This window comes from Bufo gargarizans, chromosome 2, assembly GCF_014858855.1.
Source record: "Bufo gargarizans isolate SCDJY-AF-19 chromosome 2, ASM1485885v1, whole genome shotgun sequence".
NCBI classification, from domain to species: Eukaryota; Metazoa; Chordata; class Amphibia; order Anura; family Bufonidae; genus Bufo; species Bufo gargarizans.
The window spans coordinates 465,839,274-465,859,781 of NC_058081.1; the positions used below are offsets into that span (position 1 = coordinate 465,839,274).

Here is a 20,508-nt window from a genome sequence, read left to right on the forward strand (position 1 = left end):
GGAAGTGTACAGATTATTCACGTCTAGTGTAACATAGTAACATAGTAACATAGTGCATAAGGCCGAAAAAAGACATTTGTCCATCCAGTTCGGCCTGTTATCCCGCAAGTTGATCCAGAGGAAGACCCCTCTCTAGTAGCTATAGCCTGTAATATTATTAAGCTCCAGAAATACGTCCAGGCCCCTCTTGAATTCCTTTATTGTACTCACCATCACCACCTCCTCAGGCAGAGAGTTCCATATTCTCACTGCTCTTACCGTAAAGAATCCTTTTCTATGTTTGTGTACAAACCTTCTTTCCTCCAGGCGCAGAGGATGTCCCCTCGTCACAGTCACAGTCCTGGGGATAAATAGCTGATGGGATAGATCTCTGTACTGACCCTTGATATATTTATACATATTAATTAGATCTCCCCTCAGTCGTCTTTTTTCTAAAGTGAATAACTCTAATTTTGATAATCTTTCAGGGTACTGTAGTTGCCCCATTCCAGTTATTACTTTAGTTGCCCTCCTCTGGACCTTCTCCAGCTCTGCTATGTCTGCCTTGTTTACAGGAGCCCAGAACTGTACACAGTACTCCATGTGTGGTCTGACTAGCGATTTGTAAAGTGGCAGGACTATGTTCTTATCACGGGAATCTATGCCCCTTCTGATGCAACCCATTATCTTGTTGGCCTTGGCAGCAGCTGCCTGACACTGGTTTTTACAGCTTAGTTTGCTGTTTATTAAAATTCCTAGATCCTTTTCCATGTCAGTGTTACCGAGTGTTTTACCATTTAGTATGTACGGTTGACTTGCATTTTTCCTTCCCATGTGCATAACTTTACATTTATCAGTGTTAAACCCCATCTGCCACTTATCTGCCCAAGCCTCCAGTCTATCCAGATCCCTCTGTAGTAGTATACTGTCCTCATCAGTGTAAATTACTTTACACAGTTTAGTGTCATCTGCGAAAATTGATACTTTACTATGCAAGCCTTCTACAAGATCATTAATAAATATATTGAAGAGAATAGGGCCCAATACTGACCCCTGAGGTACCCCACTAGTGACAGTGACCCAATCTGAGTGTGTACCGTTAATAACCACCCTCTGTTTTCTATCACTGAGCCAGTTACTTACCCACATACAGATGTTTTCTCCCAGTCCGAGCATTCTCATTTTATATACTAACCTTTTATGTGGTACAGTGTCAAATGCTTTGGAGAAGTCCAGATATACGACATCCATTGATTCGCCGCTGTCAAGTCTAGAACTTACCTCCTCATAGAAACTGATTAAATTAGTCTGACATGACCGATCCCTCACGAAGCCATGCTGATATGGCGTTATTTGCTTATTTCTGTTGAGATGCTCTAATATAGCATCTCTCAGAAAACCTTCAAACAGTTTACCCACAACAGATGTTAAACTTACCGGCCTATAGTTTCCAGGGTCTGTTTTTGGCCCCTTTTTGAATATTGGCACCACATATGCCATGCGCCAATCCTGTGGGACATTCCCTGTCAGTATAGAGTCTGCAAATATCAGAAATAAGGGTCTGGCTATGACATTACTTAATTCCTTTAGGATACGGGGGTGTATGTCGTAGTAGTCACTAATGTGTAGTAGTCTACACAGTAGTCATGTGTAGTGTCACTAATAGACTATCAGGGAGGATGTTTTGTAATGAAGAAATAATAGATAAAAAATGTGTTGTGTCTAGTAAAAAGGACCAGGTATTTTTGATGAGTGGGGTAAGTACTCTTTCTAAAAAAATAGAGAGTGGAGAAAGAATAGAGTCTGTGGATGTGACTATAGGTCTGCCTGGGGGATTAGTAAGATTCTTATGGATCTTGGGCAGTATGTAAAGAACGGGGGTAACTGGATGATCATTAATAAGAAAGGTATAGGTGGGTTTATCAATTGTACCTAGCTGGAGGTGATGGTCGAGTACACTGCCTTGTCACATGACCTCCCCCCTCCCCCGGCGTTACGTAACCTATGACATCAGAATAGATGGGAGATCAGATTGTCCCCCTGACAACTGGACCCTTGCAGGTAACATATGCTCTTTTCCTGACCAGGTGCATTTACCATTATACTTAGTATATGCATGTTTGAAAGTGTAATTTATTTTGATCAGTTTGGTTATGTAAGTAATTTTTGGACCTTTTTCATTGATACATATGGCTTTACTATTTGTTCTTTTTATTCAACTTTGTTTTGTTAATTTTTTTATTTTTATTTTTTATACCCAGTCAAATGTAAAAAATGGGTGAAATATAGTTTTTTTTCCCATTATTTCATTTGTTAATATCCCAAATTTCAACAAAATAAACTTGCTTAAATGATATCCCTTTTTTGTAATGGAGGGATCATGTTACAATTACTGCATATAGAGAGGGGAGGGGAGGAAGAGAAGGGAGCAGTGGGCAAAAAAGAGAGAGAAGGGGAAATAAAAGAAAGAAAGCTGTATATGGGAGATATCATAGCAGCTAGACTCTGCTTACTCTGGAGCTAAGCTCTGGGAAAAATAACATTTAGAGATGGAGACTAGAACATGGAAATCTGGAGGATATGTGTCATATACAGTTGCAAGAAAAAGTATGTGAACCCTTTGGAATGATATGGGTTTCTGCACAAATTGGTCATAAAATGTGATCTGATCTTCATCTAAGTCACAACAATAGACAATCACAGTCTGCTTAAACTAATAACACACAAAGAATTAAATGTTACCATGTAAACATTCACAGTGCAGGTGGAAAAAGTATGTGAACCCCTAGACTAATGACATCTCCAAGAGCTTATTGGAGTGAGGTGTCAGCCAACTGGTGTCCAATCAATGATATGAGATTGGAGATGTTGGTTACAGCTGTCCTGCCCTATAAAAAACACACACCAGTTCTGGGTTTGCTTTTCACAAGAAGCATTGCATGATGTGAATGATGCCTCACACAAAAGAGCTCTCAGAAAACCTACTATTAAGAATTGTTGACTTGCATAAAGCTGGAAAGGGTTATAAAAGTATCTCCAAAAGCCTTGCTGTTCATCAGTCCACGGTAAGACAAATTGTCTATAAATGGAGAAAATTCAGCACTACTGCTACTCTCCCTAGGAGTGGCCATCCTGTGAAGATGACTGCAAGAGCACACTGCAAACTGCTCAATGAGGTGAAGAAGAATCCTAGAGTGTCAGCTAAAGACTTACAAAAGTCTCTGGCATATGCTAACATCCCTGTTAGTGAATCTACGATACGTAAAACACTAAACAAGAATGGATTTCATGGGAGGATACCACAGAGGAAGCCACTGCTGTCCAAAAAATACATTGCTGCACATTTACAGTTTGTGCAAAAGCACCTGGATGTTGCACAACAGTACTGGCAAAATATTCTGTGGACAGATGAAACCAAAGTTGAGTTGTTTGGAAGAAACACACTACACTATGTGTGGAGAAAAAGAGGCACAGCACACCAACATCAAAATCTCATCCCAACTGTGAAGTATGGTGGTGGGGCAACATGGTTTGGGGCTGCTTTGCTGCGTCAGAGCCTGGGCGGATTGCTATCATTGAAGCAAAAATGAATTCCCAAGTTTATCAAGACATTTTGCAGGAGAACTTAAGGCCATCTGTCCACCAGCTGAAGCTCAACAGAAGATGGGTGTTGCAACAGGACAACAACACAAAGCATAGAAGTAAATTAACAACAGAATGGCTTAAATAGAAGAAAATAAGCCTTTCTGGAGTGGCCCAGTCAGAGTCCTGACCAAAACCCAATTGAGATGCTGTGGCATGACCTCAAGAAAGCGATTCACACCAGACATCCCAAGAATATTGCTGAACTGAAACAGTTCTTAAAGAGGAATGGTCAATAATTACTCCTGACAGTTGTGCACGTCTGATCTGCAACTACAGGAAACGTTTGGTTGAAATTATTGCTGCCAAATGAGATTCAATCAGTTATTAAATCCAAGGGTTTGCATACTTTTTCCACCTGCACTTTGAATGTTTACATGGTGTGTTCAATAAAAACATGGTAACATTTAATTCTTTGTGTGTAATTAGTTTAAGCCGACTGTGATTGTCTATTGTTGTGACTTAGATGAAGGTCAGATCACATTTTATGACCAATTTGTGCAGAAATCCATATCATTCCAAAGGGTTCATATACTTTTTCTTGCAACTGTAATGGCCACAAACAATCTTATTCCTTTTGTGCTTACACATGGCAGCTTATTCTGTAAAGTTACCTGAAATGACAAACAGATCATTTCTCTAGGAACATTCTGAGCAACTTGAGTTTTTTTTTTTTTTTATATGAAGCTTTCACTTTATAACACCTGCTACAAATTTTATAATAGATTCACTCAGTTGTGTTAGCATTTTTAATGCAGCATTAACATGGAGTTAAATTGCATGCAGTCTAAATAATTGAGCATTCATCAAAGTAATTTATGCACAGTTAATCAGTTTTCATCTTGTAAATTAGTGAGTGCTAGGTTTAATTCTATGTTTATAAAAAAGGATGCAGGTTATTGTTGACTTCACAGATCATCCTGGATTCTTTGATGATGGATAAAGAATATGGCATTAATATTTAATCCTAGGTTATCATTTATGTCTACTTTAGCAAATGCTTCAAAATCAGCTTTGCACTCTTTCTAATGTATACAGTATGTACATTAATGCTTTTTTTTTTTTTTTTTTGCTGCATACCTTAGTATTTAGATGTGCTGACCAAATGTACGGTAATTTGATTTTTATTTTCTTCATGTTATTGTACATCTGGCATTCTATCAATGTAACTTCAATGTTTACATTGATGGGAAACATCTAAAAACATCTATTAAAAATTATAGTACATCAGTAATAATCTTGTTGGTGACTTTAACAGTCATGATGTTTGTCATTGTTAACCCTGATGTTAATTATTGTCTGTCCCATAAATATACTTGTGGCAATCAACCGAGTGTGCATGTTGATTGCATAGGAACTCTTCTGACACCATTTAGTACCTAAAGGGACAAAGAAATCAAGGGAAGTCCCAGAGTCAGTAGCAGCTGGTCCAGGCAAACCAGGAGGTACCTGCAAAGGTACCAACAGTACAAGCTTGGTTAGACAGGCAGGGTCATTACCAGGAGCAACAAAGACAGGAACTGGCGGATAAGGCAGAGACGTAGTCAAGAAAAGCAATGGGCCAGGTACTGCACAACAGTACTGGCAAAATATTCTGTGGACAGATGAAACCAAAGTTGAGTTGTTTGGAAGAAACACACAGCACTATGTGTGGAGAAAAAGAGGCACAGCACACCAACATAAAAACCTCATCCCAACTGTGAAGTACGGTGGTGGGGGCAACATGGTTTGGGGCTGCTTTGCTGCATCAGAGCCTGGGCGGATTGCTATCATTGAAGCAAAAATGAATTCCCAAGTTTATCAAGACATTTTGCAGGAGAACTTAAGGCCATCTGTCCACCAGCTGAAGCTCAACAGAAGATGGGTGTTGCAACAGGACAACAACACAAAGCATAGAAGTAAATTAACAACAGAATGGCTTAAATAGAAGAAAATAAGCCTTTCCGAGTGTGCATGTTGATTGCATAGGAACTCTTCTGACACCATTTAGTACCTAAAGGGACAAAGAAATCAGCATGTGGAAATTCATGTAACGTTCACCTATGTTTGATAATCCATGAGTGGAGAGCCATGTACAACATTCATGACCTAGCATTCATATGGACTGACCCCATTACAGATAGCACTCATACATATTAAATAGGACCCTCTCTTGTACATAGCCTTCCTATGGATATTCTATTTAAATTGAATATCAGAATACCCTTTTAAACTTCAATCTCCTTAGTTTTCATCCACATTTTTTACCTTAAATTACTTATTTGGGATTAATTAAGGATTAAATTAAGAAGGCCCCTAGCCCCTACTGAAAGATTCTAACTTGCCTGATCCCTACTGCTCTGGTCCTGTGCACTGGTTCCCATTCCCACTTAAAGGGAAGCTGCCCCTACTCTGGAGCATTTAAATCCTTGTATGGCACTGTAGCTCTGCAATAGTCATTTCTAAATATACTTATAGGTCCAATTTAAAGTTCTCTATCCCCCCAAAAGTTTTTTTAAAAATATGCTAATTAGGCTAAAAAGAGTCCTTATTGGTGCTGTAGCCCAGCCACAACCATCAGAAGAAAGCCCCGCTCTTCCATCTTTAAAGGGTCAACTTTAAAGTATCAATATATATAAGTGCACTCAAAGCTCTATCAGAGAATGACAAGTATTCATGGACAATTTCTCTGGAAATTGATAAATACATTAGGATGAGCAGTGTTTGCTGTAAGACTAGTCCAACTCAGTTCCAAATGCAAAGCATAATTTGTGCTTGAATATTTTTTTCTGGTGCTTCTATTTTTTTATAATAGCTTGTTACACACAGCTTGTTAAAAAGATTTGTATTATTATTGTTCCAATAAATCCAGTAAGTTTCTTGCCCCATGTGTATGATGACCACAGGGGCTTATTTTTTCTTTGCTCATTCATAGGATCAGTGCCTCAATTTTATGTGCTCGACTGTGCCAGATTGATCCAGCTGCTATTGGCAATACCAATTTGCCAGCTGTACACTATGGGGGAGATTTATCAAACCTGGTGAAAAGGAACATTGGCTTAGTTGCCCAAAGTAACCAATCAGATTCCATCTTTCATTTTCCAAAGGAACTCTGTAAAATGAAAGTTGGAATCTGATCAGTTGCTTTGATATATCTCCCCCTCTGTGTTTCATGTTAATAATTTGGTGGACTCACTGTTACACCCTAACATTTATAGTAAAGGATGTAATTGATTGTTGTATCATTTTGACGGAAAAAAGATAAATAAGGGTACACCAATGATGAAGTAAATATAGTCTCGACAAACTTAAGAATCTAACTGAAAAATATAATTATAGAACCCTTAAAAAAATACTTTTATTGATATCCTTAAAACAACACTTATTGGTCAGTTTAGCTAGATAAGTTAAGAGAAATTATTTTTTTTAAATCAGATACACAATGGGTCCAGAAGTAGGTGTATACGAGGATATAACCATGGGAGGCAAGGTCCTTTCCCTACAAAGGTCCTAGTTAGTCCTCAGCCCAGAGGCATCCCCTGATGGTGGGAATCCTCTGTCCCCGTCCTAAAACACCCTAAAAAAACACATTCATCTTGGCACCTCTGGTGGGGCTGGACATAGGATAGCATGGACATAATTGAGGAACCCAGTTATTTCTACAGTGGATTGTATGTCCACATCGGATATTTAGATATCAACCAGCCCCACCTTCAGGTGTTAGTTGGTCCTTTCCCCCACAGGTTTGGAGTAGTGGAGGGTGGTACAGTTACTGCCTTTGATTAGCTCTTTCTTTACCCTCTGTATGTACTCCCTGATGAACCCAAACGCTGGGGGGAAACGCGTTGAGGTACAGGGTACTTATTGTGGGTTTTTTTAAGGTGTTTTAGGGTAATCTAGGGTAGGCATGGGGACGGAGATGTCCCACCATCAGGGGATGCCTCCGGGCTGAGGACTAACTAGGACCTTTGTAGAGAAAGGACCTTGCCTCCCATGCTTATTTCCTCGTATATACCTACTTCTGGACCCATTGTGTATCTGAATAAGTTTTTTTTTTCTGTTTATCATTATCTAGTTAAATTGACCAATAAGGGTTGTTTTAGGATATCAATAAAAGTATCTTTTTAAGGGTTCTATGATTATTTTTTTCAGTTAGATTGTTGTATCATTGTTTTTAATATTATTTGCATTAAATTCCTAGATTAATGCAATTCGTTTTGCAAAGAAATATCCAAATACACAGTTTCTATTAACAGAAGTATATAAATTAGCTCTTCTCCAAAAGGATGGAATCTACTTCATACCAGCCAAATCAAGCACACCTCTAAAAGGAAGGGACACCCATTTCTAAATATGTAAGGGACACCCATTTGTCATTCCAGGCTTCTTGTCCCTTGTCACTATGGATGACTCGGACGAGTGTACTGTTTAACCTGATGAGAAGATTTTGACACCGCTCTGGAGATACTGGGTGCCTGTTCTTCGTAGAGATGAGCAAAGCAAGCTTTGGATCTTAGATCCAAAGTCACTTTGCTCAATACTTCAGTTTGATGCTGTACAGAGATCTGTCTCTGTAGAGCATTAAAAAAAAACGGCCTCCGACAAGGCGAAGTCTGTTGTTTTTGAAGTCTCCCAAGACTTCAGTGAATAACTTCGGTATTTGATTTTTAAACTAGAAAACCATTTTAAAACTTAGATCCAAACTCGGCCTCAGCTCTGACTGGTACCTCAGAACCAAAGTCGAGTTTGGATCCAAGTTTTAGAATAGAATCTATGATCGGAAGCTCGCTTCGCTCATCACTAGTTTGTTTTCTTCCATCTTGTCTGTTTACATTTATAGGTACTATGAATTCTATGGAGGTAGTTCCACCCCTGCTGTCTATGTTTTCAAGTCTATACTATACTATATATAATGATCTGCATATGAGCGCTGTGATGAATGACCATATTATCTTTTGTGTTGACTACATTTAGTGCTCTTGGTCATTCTCAGTGCAATCTGTCTTTTCACTATTAAATGCCTGTTATATAGAGCTATCTAAAAAGCATATTACATACTTTATTATTTGTTTAAACATTCCTCATTGTATTGTTTCGAAGGTTTTACCTCTGCTTGTCACCTAATGATCATATAATCAGAGTCAAGCCTAATCTTGTTGACCTGTTCGAATATAACACATTTGTATTGACTAATTGCCTTTTCAGTCAATATAATCATCACCTTCTTTCTTGAGCTTTTCCTGAGCGACTATCATGAAATAATAAGTGTTAAGCTGCTTTCACACTTGCGCTTTCCCTTTCCGCTATTGAGATCCGTCATAGGATCTCAATAGCGGGGGGAAACGGTTCTGTTTTGTCCCCATTCATTGTCAATGGGGACAAAACTGAACGGAACAAAACAAAATGAACCAGAATGCATTCCATTCCGTTTGGTTATGTCCCTATCGCAGACAAAATAACGCTGCAAGAGTTTTTCTGTCTGCGATGTGGTGCGGAGCAAGATGGATCCGTCCTGACACACAATGTTGTCAATGTGGACGGATCCGTTTTCTCAGACACAATGGAAAACTGATCCGTCCCCCATTGACTTTCAATGGTATTCATGACGGATCTATCTTGGCTATGCTAAAGATAATTCATGACGGAATGCAAGTGGTTGTATTATCAGTAACGGAAGTATTTTTGCTAATCCATGACGGATCCAGCAAAAATGCTGGCGTAAAAGTAGCCTTATTTTGCTTTGAATAATAATTATATTTAATTTGCAATACATTTCCCGGCCTTTGAAATAAATAATTTACCATTTATGTTGCATGTCTTTGTAGGATTACAACCACTGCTGCATGCATGATGGACCTCAGGAGATATCCACTAGATGAACAAAACTGCACATTAGAAATCGAAAGCTGTAAGTAACTGCATCTTCACTTAGATTTTTTGCTCTTGACAAGTATTGAATTATTGAATTGCAATTTAACTGGTTGGAATACATTTTATTTCTTGCACATGGACAGCTATAGATGGGACAAATTTATGGTACATACGTTGCTATCTGCGCTCCAGCAGTAAGCCAAGCCTCTCTGTTACTGCTCAGCTGGGGATGCTTCATTGCTGTGGCAACAAGCCCTGTGGAAAATGGTTGGCCTATCAGGGAGCAGGGACACCAGGCTTGTACTTTTTGGAACTCCTGGATCTTGATTTCTGCTTTAACTTTGACCTTGCCTCTGCCTGCCAATTATATTTCTAACATTATCCCCTGGTATTCACCTTGCCTGTTATATGACTCTGTGATTATATCCTGTTTTGACTCTAATGTTTTACCTTCTGGTTCTGTCTTTCTTTGTTCTTTTTGTTTAGGCCCCTGCCCTTTGTTAAGTTAGGGACTGTTGACCAGTTGGGGCTGTCATTTAAGACTGATCATCTAAGTAGTTAGGGATAGTGGTTTAGGTGAAAGTAAAGGGCTGCGCTATGCCCTACCTTACATGACAATTTGTAGCCTCTTAATAAATTTGTCACATCTTCTGCTAGCACAGGGCAAATTAAGACCATTATACATAGTGCTGTTCTAAATAAATCTCCTACCAAATGTGGTGAAAATTTAACCTTATCCTGGTGAAGTATTTTCTACAAAGTGATTTGTTTTGAGCATTTGTGGTGTACTTGTTTTGCCTTCATTGAATTCTGAATATTTTTAGGGGTATAGCCACATATGACATATTTATGAGTTGCATGTAGATTTTGGTGAAGATTTTGGTGAAGATTTTGCTGTGGATTTGACATTTGAAGTATGCTGCAGAAATTAACAGCATGAATTAATATGCCTAAGATTTAAAGTCCACAGGTCAGATCTTATGTTTTCCAAAATGTATGTGGATGAGTTTTTAATTTTAAATATCTTAGCATTTAAAGCCAAATGCTGCAGATTTTCTATGAGAATTTTCACTACAGAAAATCTGCAGCATATGCACCATGTGTGGCTGTGCGCTAGGACTTGACAAATAGAGCATCATGAGTGTCCCACCAAAACACAATGTCCGCTAATATCAGCAGTACATTCCAACAGTGTACATAGTTTTAACAACTGAGTTGCAAATGTCCATAGAGTCAAATTATCACTCTTGTACAACACATCAGCATTTTGTTGTTCCATCATGTGTCAGGACCGCTAATCAGCAATAAGTGCTGCTCTTTACCTTCACTGAGGTAACACTTTCAAGGTATCTTTGGATTTATGGTGCTATTACTGTTCCTCACCTGAATTCCAGTAATAATGCAGAAAGGAAGCTCTCAGATGTCTGTACTATTCACTGTTGTTGGTTTTCTCAAATAATTGGCATAAATTTGCTAAAGTGACTTTAAATTTCAAAAAGAAAATAACTAAATGTAACACTATCGGGTAGCAAACTCAGCTTGCAGCACTTTCTAAAATTCAGTTAAGTCTCTTTTCACATGTCTGTGATGACAAGATAGTCAGTGGTCAGTATCCGTGGTGAATTTGTGTTTGGTCTGCATGTCTTTTTTTTTTTCTTTTGTACTCTGTTTGGATCCATAACTATCATCAAAAGAAAAAGCGTTTTAATCAGGTGAACTATATCTATGTGTCTATGAAAACAGCTAGATAAGGCAGTCGCTAAATATTATACTCATATATATACAGTACAGACCAAAAGTTTGGACACACCTTCTCATTCAAAGAGTTTTCTTTATTTTCATGACTATGAAAATTGTAGATTCACACTGAAGGCATCAAAACTATGAATTAACACATGTGGAATTATATACTTATTAAAAAAGTGTGAAACAACTAAAAATATGTCATATTCTAGGTTCTTCAAAGTAGCCACCTTTTGCTTTGATTAATGCTTTGCACACTCTTGGCATTCTCTTGATGAGCTTCAAGAGGTTGTCACCTGAAATGGTTTTCACTTCACATGTGTTAATTTTCTCCCTCAGAATAATCCAGAACCCAGCAGAAATCAGTATAACATTCCTTGTACTATTGCATGGGATTCACTCTGCAGATTACTCTCAGCCTTCAACCCCTGGTCACAGCAATACTGCTGGCTCTTCTTAATATTCATATCATGAATTTTGGGTTGGAACATCTGGGTTAATTGGTTTGGCTTGAGGATAGATAATGGTTTAGAGCCTAATGGATTATTGATTATTTATTCTCAACCTCTACTAAAAGACATGAGTTTTGCTGAAAGTCATTCAATAATTATTTGAATGATCAAAACTCTACTATATCATACATATATCATCATAAATTGATTTAGGGAATATTGTCTCTATTTTAAAGTACTTTGCTGTGTTTTGCATAAAACACCTATTTCATAATTGTTTTCTTCTATGTGTTGACTACTTCAAATCTGTGCTTTTGGGGATAAGTTCAGGACAGAATCAGTCTTCTTCTCCCTCTGGTAGCTGATAATATAATCCCTTCTGACTTTACACTTCAGCTTTCAACTTCTACCAAGCTGAGAGGAAAGAGATGTCTCCTCTACACTACCATGTTACTGTAGAGATGTGCGGTAGCATGCATTTTAAACTAGGAGACTGAATGAATGTTTGAAGTAAATTCACTTGGGATGCATTATCTAAGTGAACCTTTAAAAATGGCCATATAATTTTTATATACTGTGCCTACTGTACATAGGGAGGAATTTTCTAAAGATAAGTATGCCAGAGTGTTTTAGACACTCTGCCCTTATCTTAACATTGGACGTGGTTTAGAAGCTTCATGGGAAAGGATGCCCCAAATTTGGAGGCAAAGTAAGCCAACTAATAGTTGGTGAAAAATTAGACAAAAGTGTTTGTCATCCAGAATGAGCCACTTTGATAACTTTGGCATATCTTTAAACTGCTTACATCTGTCCTGATGTGTTTATTTTAAAGGGAGTACTGTATGTCACCTTTAAAACCCTAGAGTGGGAGTCCCGTGCCCTGAAAAATAACCACATTTTTATTTAGAAAAAGTATCCTGAAAAAAATATATTTTGTCTTGCTTTTATGCAAATAAAATTTCTAGTACACTGTAGGTAGAGACATTGCATTTAACACACTATTTCTCTTCCAGTAAAGCTGTCCAGCACCTTCCCTTCTTGATTGATTGACAGTCCCTGAGATTTCAGAATCTGTAGCAATGATACAGGGGAAGGCAAGTCCACTTAAAAGGGTTTTTCTGAGACAGCCACCGATCAGCTGTTTGAGAAGGCACTGGGGCTCTTGTGAGCGCTGTGGCCTTCCTGCAGCTTACCAAGCACAGTGCCGTACATTGTATAGTGGCTGTGCTTGGTATTGCGCCAAGTCCTATAGAAGTGATAGGAACTGAGCACTATACCAAGCACAGCCACTATACAATGTACGGCTCTATACAATGTGGGGATCCCAGGTGTTTGACCAATTTGTCACCAATCAGATAATGGTGACCTATCGTGAGGATAGGGAGGTTATCAGTATCTAAATCTCGGAAAACTCCTTTAATGGAGAAGCCCTACCCACAGTGCACTGAAAGCCTTATTTGCATAAAAATGATAGGATACATTTCTCAGGATTACAGGACCAGACTTTCACAAGAAAGGTATGTTTATGTTACATATGAACATGGTGGTATGCTTACATTGAAACAGATTTTTAAATTGACAAGACCCATTTAAAGGGAAACTAAGAGAAGAAAATTTTAAAACCTTAAATATGCAATCTGATTTAGGAAATCAATTTTAAACTAACCTACTAATTTAATTCTGAGATTTTCCCATTCAGAGCCCTTGTGTGTCACCCAAAGCTGAAAGAGGATTAATCAAGTCCATGGATAGTCCATTGATTTTTGGGGGTAACTGTGTAGTGCTTCATTTCCCCTTGGGTGGCACTCTGGGATTACTTCTCCAGTTACTTCTTTGGGACTGCTGAAAATAGATACCAGGATCTATCTGACATTGATAGCATATTCTAGTGATATGCCATCAAAGTCTGAGATGATACAACCCCTTTAAGTGCATAGAGGGCCAGCCCAAGCCACTGTGCACCTTTACTTCTAAACTTTTTTCTGCCAACCTCTCCCTCTCCTTCTTGATTGAGAAGGCTAGGTTTCTTCATGGTATCTTGCCTGGCCGTGTCAATCATGAAAGATTGGGAAAGGCTGGCAGCGGAAGCAGGAGGAGTAAGTGTTCAAAGAGTGGCTGAAGCCTGTCCTCAAATGCTCATTTGCATTCATATTAATAGAATTTTTTCTCCAGAATAAATCAGTAAGTAAAATACATCATAGCATTCAGATGAACGAGTCCTAAAAGTGTTTGTTTTAACTTAGAATTTCCTGGTGACAGATTATCTTAAAACAAAATATTGAACGCTGTCCAACCCTGTTTTCTTGCTCTAATGTAGTGCCAAATATCAGATGTCGTTATGATATAGTCACTTGGTGACATGTCAGCCGATGCTTCAATACCTTTGAGGATGATTGCATACCAAAAGAAAACATTTTTCAACACAAATTTATCTAGCAAACTCTTAACATAGCTTGATTTTTTTCACAGACAATAAATGGATCTGTCCCAGAGCAAAGACGTTCAGCATATTTTTATATGTTTGAATGCAAATCTAGGTAAATTATATTTCTTTAAAATATTTTTGCGTAACAGTAACTTTGAAATGTAAAAAGTTTTTCTCATAAAAGTAAAATCTACACCAAAAACTGCTACATTTGGCAAATTGGGATAATGCATCCAGCACCTCTGACAAACATCTCAGTTTGCCATGGCTTTCCAGTCAATATATGGTGGTAGAAGTATTTATGTACATGGTAGCCATTCAGATGAGCTGGGGTCTCCGTTATGATATTCATATGTCCTAATACCAATAAAGACAGGCATTGCCTATATGAGCAAACTTAGAAATGAGCGAATTTCTTTTGTGTCTGATTTGTTTAATAAAAAGAAAATATATAATATTATGGCTGAACTGATTTTACACTAATCGAATGTGCAAAAAAAAAAAAAAAAAAAAATTGATATATGACACTTTGAGGTCTCCTAGTTTTTAATGGTATAATTTTGAGGTACAGAAGACTATTTGATCTTATTTTTTGGTGGGGGGAGAGGGTCAACATGATCCAAAAACATCAAATTTGCATTTTATCTTTCTGGTTCACCACACACGGTGAATATTGAAAAAATTAAATACATGGTCAAATTGATTCTACATTAATAAAATGTGCTCTAATTTCCCTGAAAATTGGTATATGACACTCCTAGGACTTATATTGTTATGTTATAAAATGAATATTGTTATATTTTGAATATGGCAATACCAATTAACAAAGGGGATGATTTGATTTTTTTTAAAAAAAAACCTTTTTATATTTATTCTTTTTAATTCCCTTGGGGCAGTGATGGGCAAAATGCGGCTCTCCAGCTGTTGTAAAACTACAAATCCCATCATGCCCTGCTGTAGGCTGATAGCTGTAGGCAGACTGGCCATATTGGGATTTGTAGTTTTCCAACAGCTGGAGAGCCGCAGTTTGTCCATCCCTGCCTTAGGGGATTTGAACATGTGACCTTCTGATCGCTTGTGCCATATACTGCAATAAAGTACTATTGCAGTCTATGGGCTTTTCACAAGCTGTCTGCCAGGATGTTTATCGGGCACCGCTTTTCAGACAGCCTTTACAAGTTCCCAGGCTGTCGTTAGCAACCAATCGGATGCCTTTGATTTTGCCACAGGGACTCCAGTCAAAAGTCAGAGGGAGCCCCCTCCTTCTGTCTAACCCCAGAGAGGGTTAAATGACTGGGATCAAAATCATCTTTGAACCTGGTCATTGGTGACAGGTTTCTGCTATATTATACAGCCAGCACCCGCCATGTATGGAGCTTTATACAACCTCTTTGTGCTCTTGACATACAAGTATATCATGATAGGTTAAGGGTTTAAACCATTTAAAAATAAATTGGACAGCTGGGCAGAAGTACAAATATCATACAGCAGAATAAAACATTGCCACAATTACCACAATTAAGTGGGACAACAGAAACTACAACACCAGCTACTTGGCCAGATGACAGTTTGACTTTGTTCAAAATCAGATTGCTGAGCAGGTAGAGTTGTTTTCATGCCACACATTATATTATTGATGACTAACGACAGAGCAGCGGAGAAGGTGTCTGAAAGGGAGAGCAAGTAACTAATGAGGACAATGTCAAGAACACTGCACTGGTTGTGGATGTGGCCTGGTTGCCACAATGAAGACCTAGAGAAGAAGGTCAGGCTTTTTCAGATTGCTGGTAAGTTCTATTTTGCTACTGGATCTGGTGATGCCTCCTTATTTGCGCAGAACTGCACAATTTTTTGAGTGAAGGCACAGAACTGAACCATATTTACCACAACTAAATAGTACAGCAGCAATTGTGCCACCAACAACTTTACCAGGTGCAAGTTCAGCTTGCACACAATCTAATTGCTGGTCACAAATAGTTTTCTCATGGCCACACATTCCATTATGAAGTGGAGGACAAGGAAGTGGAGGAGTCTGAGCAGGAGAAGAATGAACTGATGAAGATGGCAATGATACTGTACTACTTGGAATGAGGCCTGGCTGCCACAAAGAAGACAGGGAGGAGAACAGACTTGTTCCCATTCAGAATGCTGGCCAGTTCTATTTCCCCACAGGATCCAGTGATGCTGCATCATGTGCTGAGGTAGAGCCCTGGTACCAAATTTTGTCTTGCACATGGCTTTAGTTTTCTTTGCCAGCCTTGTAGAACCACCATATGGGTGTTACTTGCAGAGATCTAGTGGCAGCTGGGCTTAGTCTAGGTCTCACACATTTTGAGCCTGCACTGCAGTATTAGTGGCATCACCAGTTCCTGAGCTGAGCACAATAGAAGCAGATCTAGTCCTGCTAGTTCTTTTGGACGTTTTGGCGGCATGTTTGCCTCAGCTATTTATTGAGAAGGCCAACACCATTTTTTTTTATGTCACCACCTCCTCCTCAGCACCCTGATCCGGCTTCTAGGTCATGTTCAACACACAATCATCATCATAGTAGTCACCCCCCTGCCATTTTCAACAGACTTTGATATTGCATGGTGAGCTCCTTGGCCCCCAACCCAATTCCCTGCTCTGTATTTTTCGAGAGAGCCACTGTTGCTACCATTTCCCCTACCGGCACCGCCATGGCAGTCCAAATGCTGACACTTCTTACACAAATAATCAACAAGATGACTATACTTAATAGCTTCCTTAGCGCATGGTGTTTTGTTGCCAATTTTTAGGGAAAAAGAAAGCACCCTAATAGAAGGGGGCAGTGAAGACAGAGATGATGCAAGCAAAAGGCTTTTTTTGGGCCTGCCAGGAGGAGCAGGGGGAATGCTGTGACCTATGGCTCCAATGCATGGAGGGCTACTACTTGCCACACAGTTTGTGCTGCCACTTCTGTTCGCACTACTATCCACATTTTGATTCTTGGATGGTGAGCCATGGATCTCGTTTTGCACTCTTCCATTTACCAGACAAGTGTTATTTGTTTTGTTTTTGTTTTCTGTAAATTAAAGACAGAGGTGCAGTAAAATGTCCCTCCCCTTTTACAAAGACACTACACACTATTATTGACAAATTACTATGGTAATATAATTAAATTGCTATATTACTATAGTGATTATAAAACAATCCTTTCAGTAATAAGGCACTGTAATCTTGATGCCATACAATGTGTTAATGAATTGCTGGTTATAAATATTGTTATTGCAGCACAACAAGTTCGGTAATAATGCACTGTAATCTTTCCACAATACAATGTGTTAATGGTTAACTTGTATATAAAAGCTGATATTGCAGTAATAATGATATTCAGTGATATTCAGCAATAATGCACTGGATCTTAAAGTAATATAATGTTTTAATGGTTAAATGGTGCATGAAGGTTGTTATTGCAGCATGGTACACATTCACTAATAATGAACGGCATGTTTTTTAGAAACAAAAATGGGCAATTGCTCAGTGTTTGCAGCAGAATGTATGCTACTGGGTTAATGGCAATAATCCTATGAACTGCAGAAATTATTTTTTTTACAATAAAAAAAAAGCTGGTTGTTCATACAGAAAAATATGAGTCTTTCAGGATTTTGTAATTAAAATTGTGGCATCAAGTTGTATAAGCCCCTTACTCTTTATGCTTTCCTTGATGTAACTCTAAAATGTACACAATTTTATCTCAATATTTTCTCCCTATAAGGCTCCTATAGTGTCCCTAGTAACTAGCTTGTATCGGCCATTGTTTCTCAGACACAGTCACAACACATCCACAACTGAGAACAGAATGGTATCTGAACAGAAGGAACTGGCTGAATACTGCCACCTGATTGGCTGATTGGACTTCCTATCAGCCTCTGAACCAATCAGGGCAAGTTTTTTTCCTCCTACACTACCATCAGATTTCCCTCCGGTGGTAGCTTCAAACTGTTCAATTAGCTCTTTTTCATAATAAGATTTCACCTGGTGGTAGCCTCGACCTGTTCAAGCAATCAATGTTTTTACAGGAAAGTTAATTTGCATAGCTTTTAGTTTCTGGGAAAGATGTTCGAATTAGCTTTTCTTCCAAAAGATAACAAGACAAGATGTGCTAAATGGCATATATTATTTCCCATAAACATAGAACACTATTGGCTGGACTACAATACTCTTCATACATACTAGGTTGACTTCCTAATGACAAAGAGCACCCTAAGACCCCAAAAGTGTCTACTGGGATAACCAGAACAGTTTTTTCTCTTGAGACCGTCATTTTTCTTTTCCAGTGAAGTATTAAGTGTGGTTCTCACTGTGAGCCACCTTAACCACTTCAGCCCCGCTAGGTGAAACCCCCTTCATGACCAGGCCACTTTTTACACTTCGGCACTACACTACTTTCACCGTTTATTGCTCGGTCATGCAACTTACCACCCAAATGAATTTTACCTCCTTTTCTTCTCACTAATAGAGCTTTCATTGGGTGGTATTTCATTGCTGCTGGCATTTTTACTTTTTTTGTTATTAATCAAAATGTAACGATTTTTTTGCAAAAAAACGACATTTTTCACTTTCAGCTGAAAAATTTTGCAAAAAAAACGACATCCATATATAAATTTTTCGCCAAATTTATTGTTCTACATGTCTGTGATAAAAAAAAAATGTTTGGGCAAAAGTTATAGCATTTACAAACTATGGTACAAAAATGTGAATTTCCGCTTTTTGAAACAGCTCTGACTTTCTGAGCACCTGTCATGATTCCTGAGGTTCTACAATGCCCAAACAGTAGAAAACCCCCACAAATGACCCCATTTCGGAAAGTAGACACCCTAAGGTATTCGCTGATGGGCATAGTGAGTTCATAGAACTTTTTATTTTTTGTCACAAGTTAGCGGAAAATGATGATGATTTTATTTTTTTTATTTTTTCTTACAAAGTCTCATATTCCACTAACTTGCGACAAAAAATAAAAAATTCTAGGAACTCACCATGCCCCTCACAGAATACCTTGGGGTGTCTTCTTTCCAAAATGGGGTCACTTGTGGGGTAGTTATACTGCCCTGGCAATTTAGGGGCCCAAATGTGTGAGAAGAACTTTGCAATCAAAATGTGTAAAAAATGACCGGTGAAATCCAAAAGGTGCACTTTGGAATATGTGCCCCTTTGCCCACCTTGGCAGCAAAAAAGTGTGACACATCTGGTATCGCCGTACTCAGGAGAAGTTGGGGAATGTGTTTTGGGGTGTCATTTTACATATACCCATGCTGGGTGAGAAAAATATCTTGGTCAAATGCCAACTTTGTATAAAACAATTGGAAAAGTTGTATTTTGCCAAGATATTTCTCTCATCCAGCATGGGTATATGTAAAATGACACCCCAAAACACATTCCCCAACTTCTCCCGAGTACGGCGATACCAGATGTGTCACACTTTTTTGCTGCCAAGGTGGGCAAAGGGGCACATATTCCAAAGTGCACCTTTCAGATTTTGCAGGCCATTTTTTACACATTTTGATTGCAAGGTACTTCTCACACATTTGGGCCCCTAAATTGCCAGGGCAGTATAACTACGCCACAAGTGACCCCATTTTGGAAAGAAGACACCCCAAGGTATTCCGTGAGGGGCACGGCGAGTTCCTAGAATTTTTTATTTTTTGTCACAAGTTAGCGGAAAATGATGATTTTTCTTTTTTTTTCTTTTTTCCTTACAAAGTCTCATATTCCACTAACTTGCGACAAAAAATAAAAAATTCGAGGAACTCGCCATGCCCCTCACGGAATACCTTGGGGTGTCTTCTTTCCAAAATGGGGTCACTTGTGGCGTAGCTATACTGCCCTGGCAATTTAGGGGCCCATATGTGTGAGAAGTACTTTGCAATCATAATCTGTAAAAAATTACCGGTGAAATCCGAAAGGTGCACTTTGGAATATGTGCCCCTTTGCCCACCTTGGCAGCATAAAAGTGTCACACATGTGGTATCGCCGTACTCAGGAGAAGTTGGGTAATGTGTTTTGGGGGGTCATTTTACATATACCCATGCTGGGTGAGAGAAATATCTTGGCAAAAGACAACTTTTCCCATTTTTTTATACAAAGTTGGCATTTGACCAAGATATTTTTCTCACCCAGCATGGGTATATGTAAAATGACCCCCCAAAACACATTACCCAACTTCTCCTGAGTACGGCGATACCACATGTGTGACACTTTTTTGCAGCCAAGGTGGGCAAAGGGGCCCAAATTCCTTTTAGAAGGGCATTTTTAGACATTTGGATCCCAGACTTCTTCTCACACTTTCGGGCCCCTAAAAAGCCAGGGCAGTATAAATACCCCACATGTGACCCCACTTTGGAAAGAAGACACCCCAAGGTATTCAATGAGGGGCATGGCGAGTTCCTAGAATTTTTT

At 38.7% G+C, this 20,508-nt stretch overlaps 1 protein-coding gene across 2 annotated transcripts in view; it reads left to right on the forward strand.

Moving 5' to 3' along the window:
* GABRB2 (gamma-aminobutyric acid type A receptor subunit beta2) overlaps positions 1–20,508 on the forward strand; it is a 532,994-nt gene that overhangs the window by 310,116 nt on the left and 202,370 nt on the right. For both annotated transcript variants that reach the window (XM_044277835.1, XM_044277836.1), the window contains exon 5: positions 9,426–9,508. In XM_044277835.1, coding sequence (XP_044133770.1) covers positions 9,426–9,508 — 83 coding nt within the window. The remainder of the gene's footprint in view (positions 1–9,425; positions 9,509–20,508) is intronic.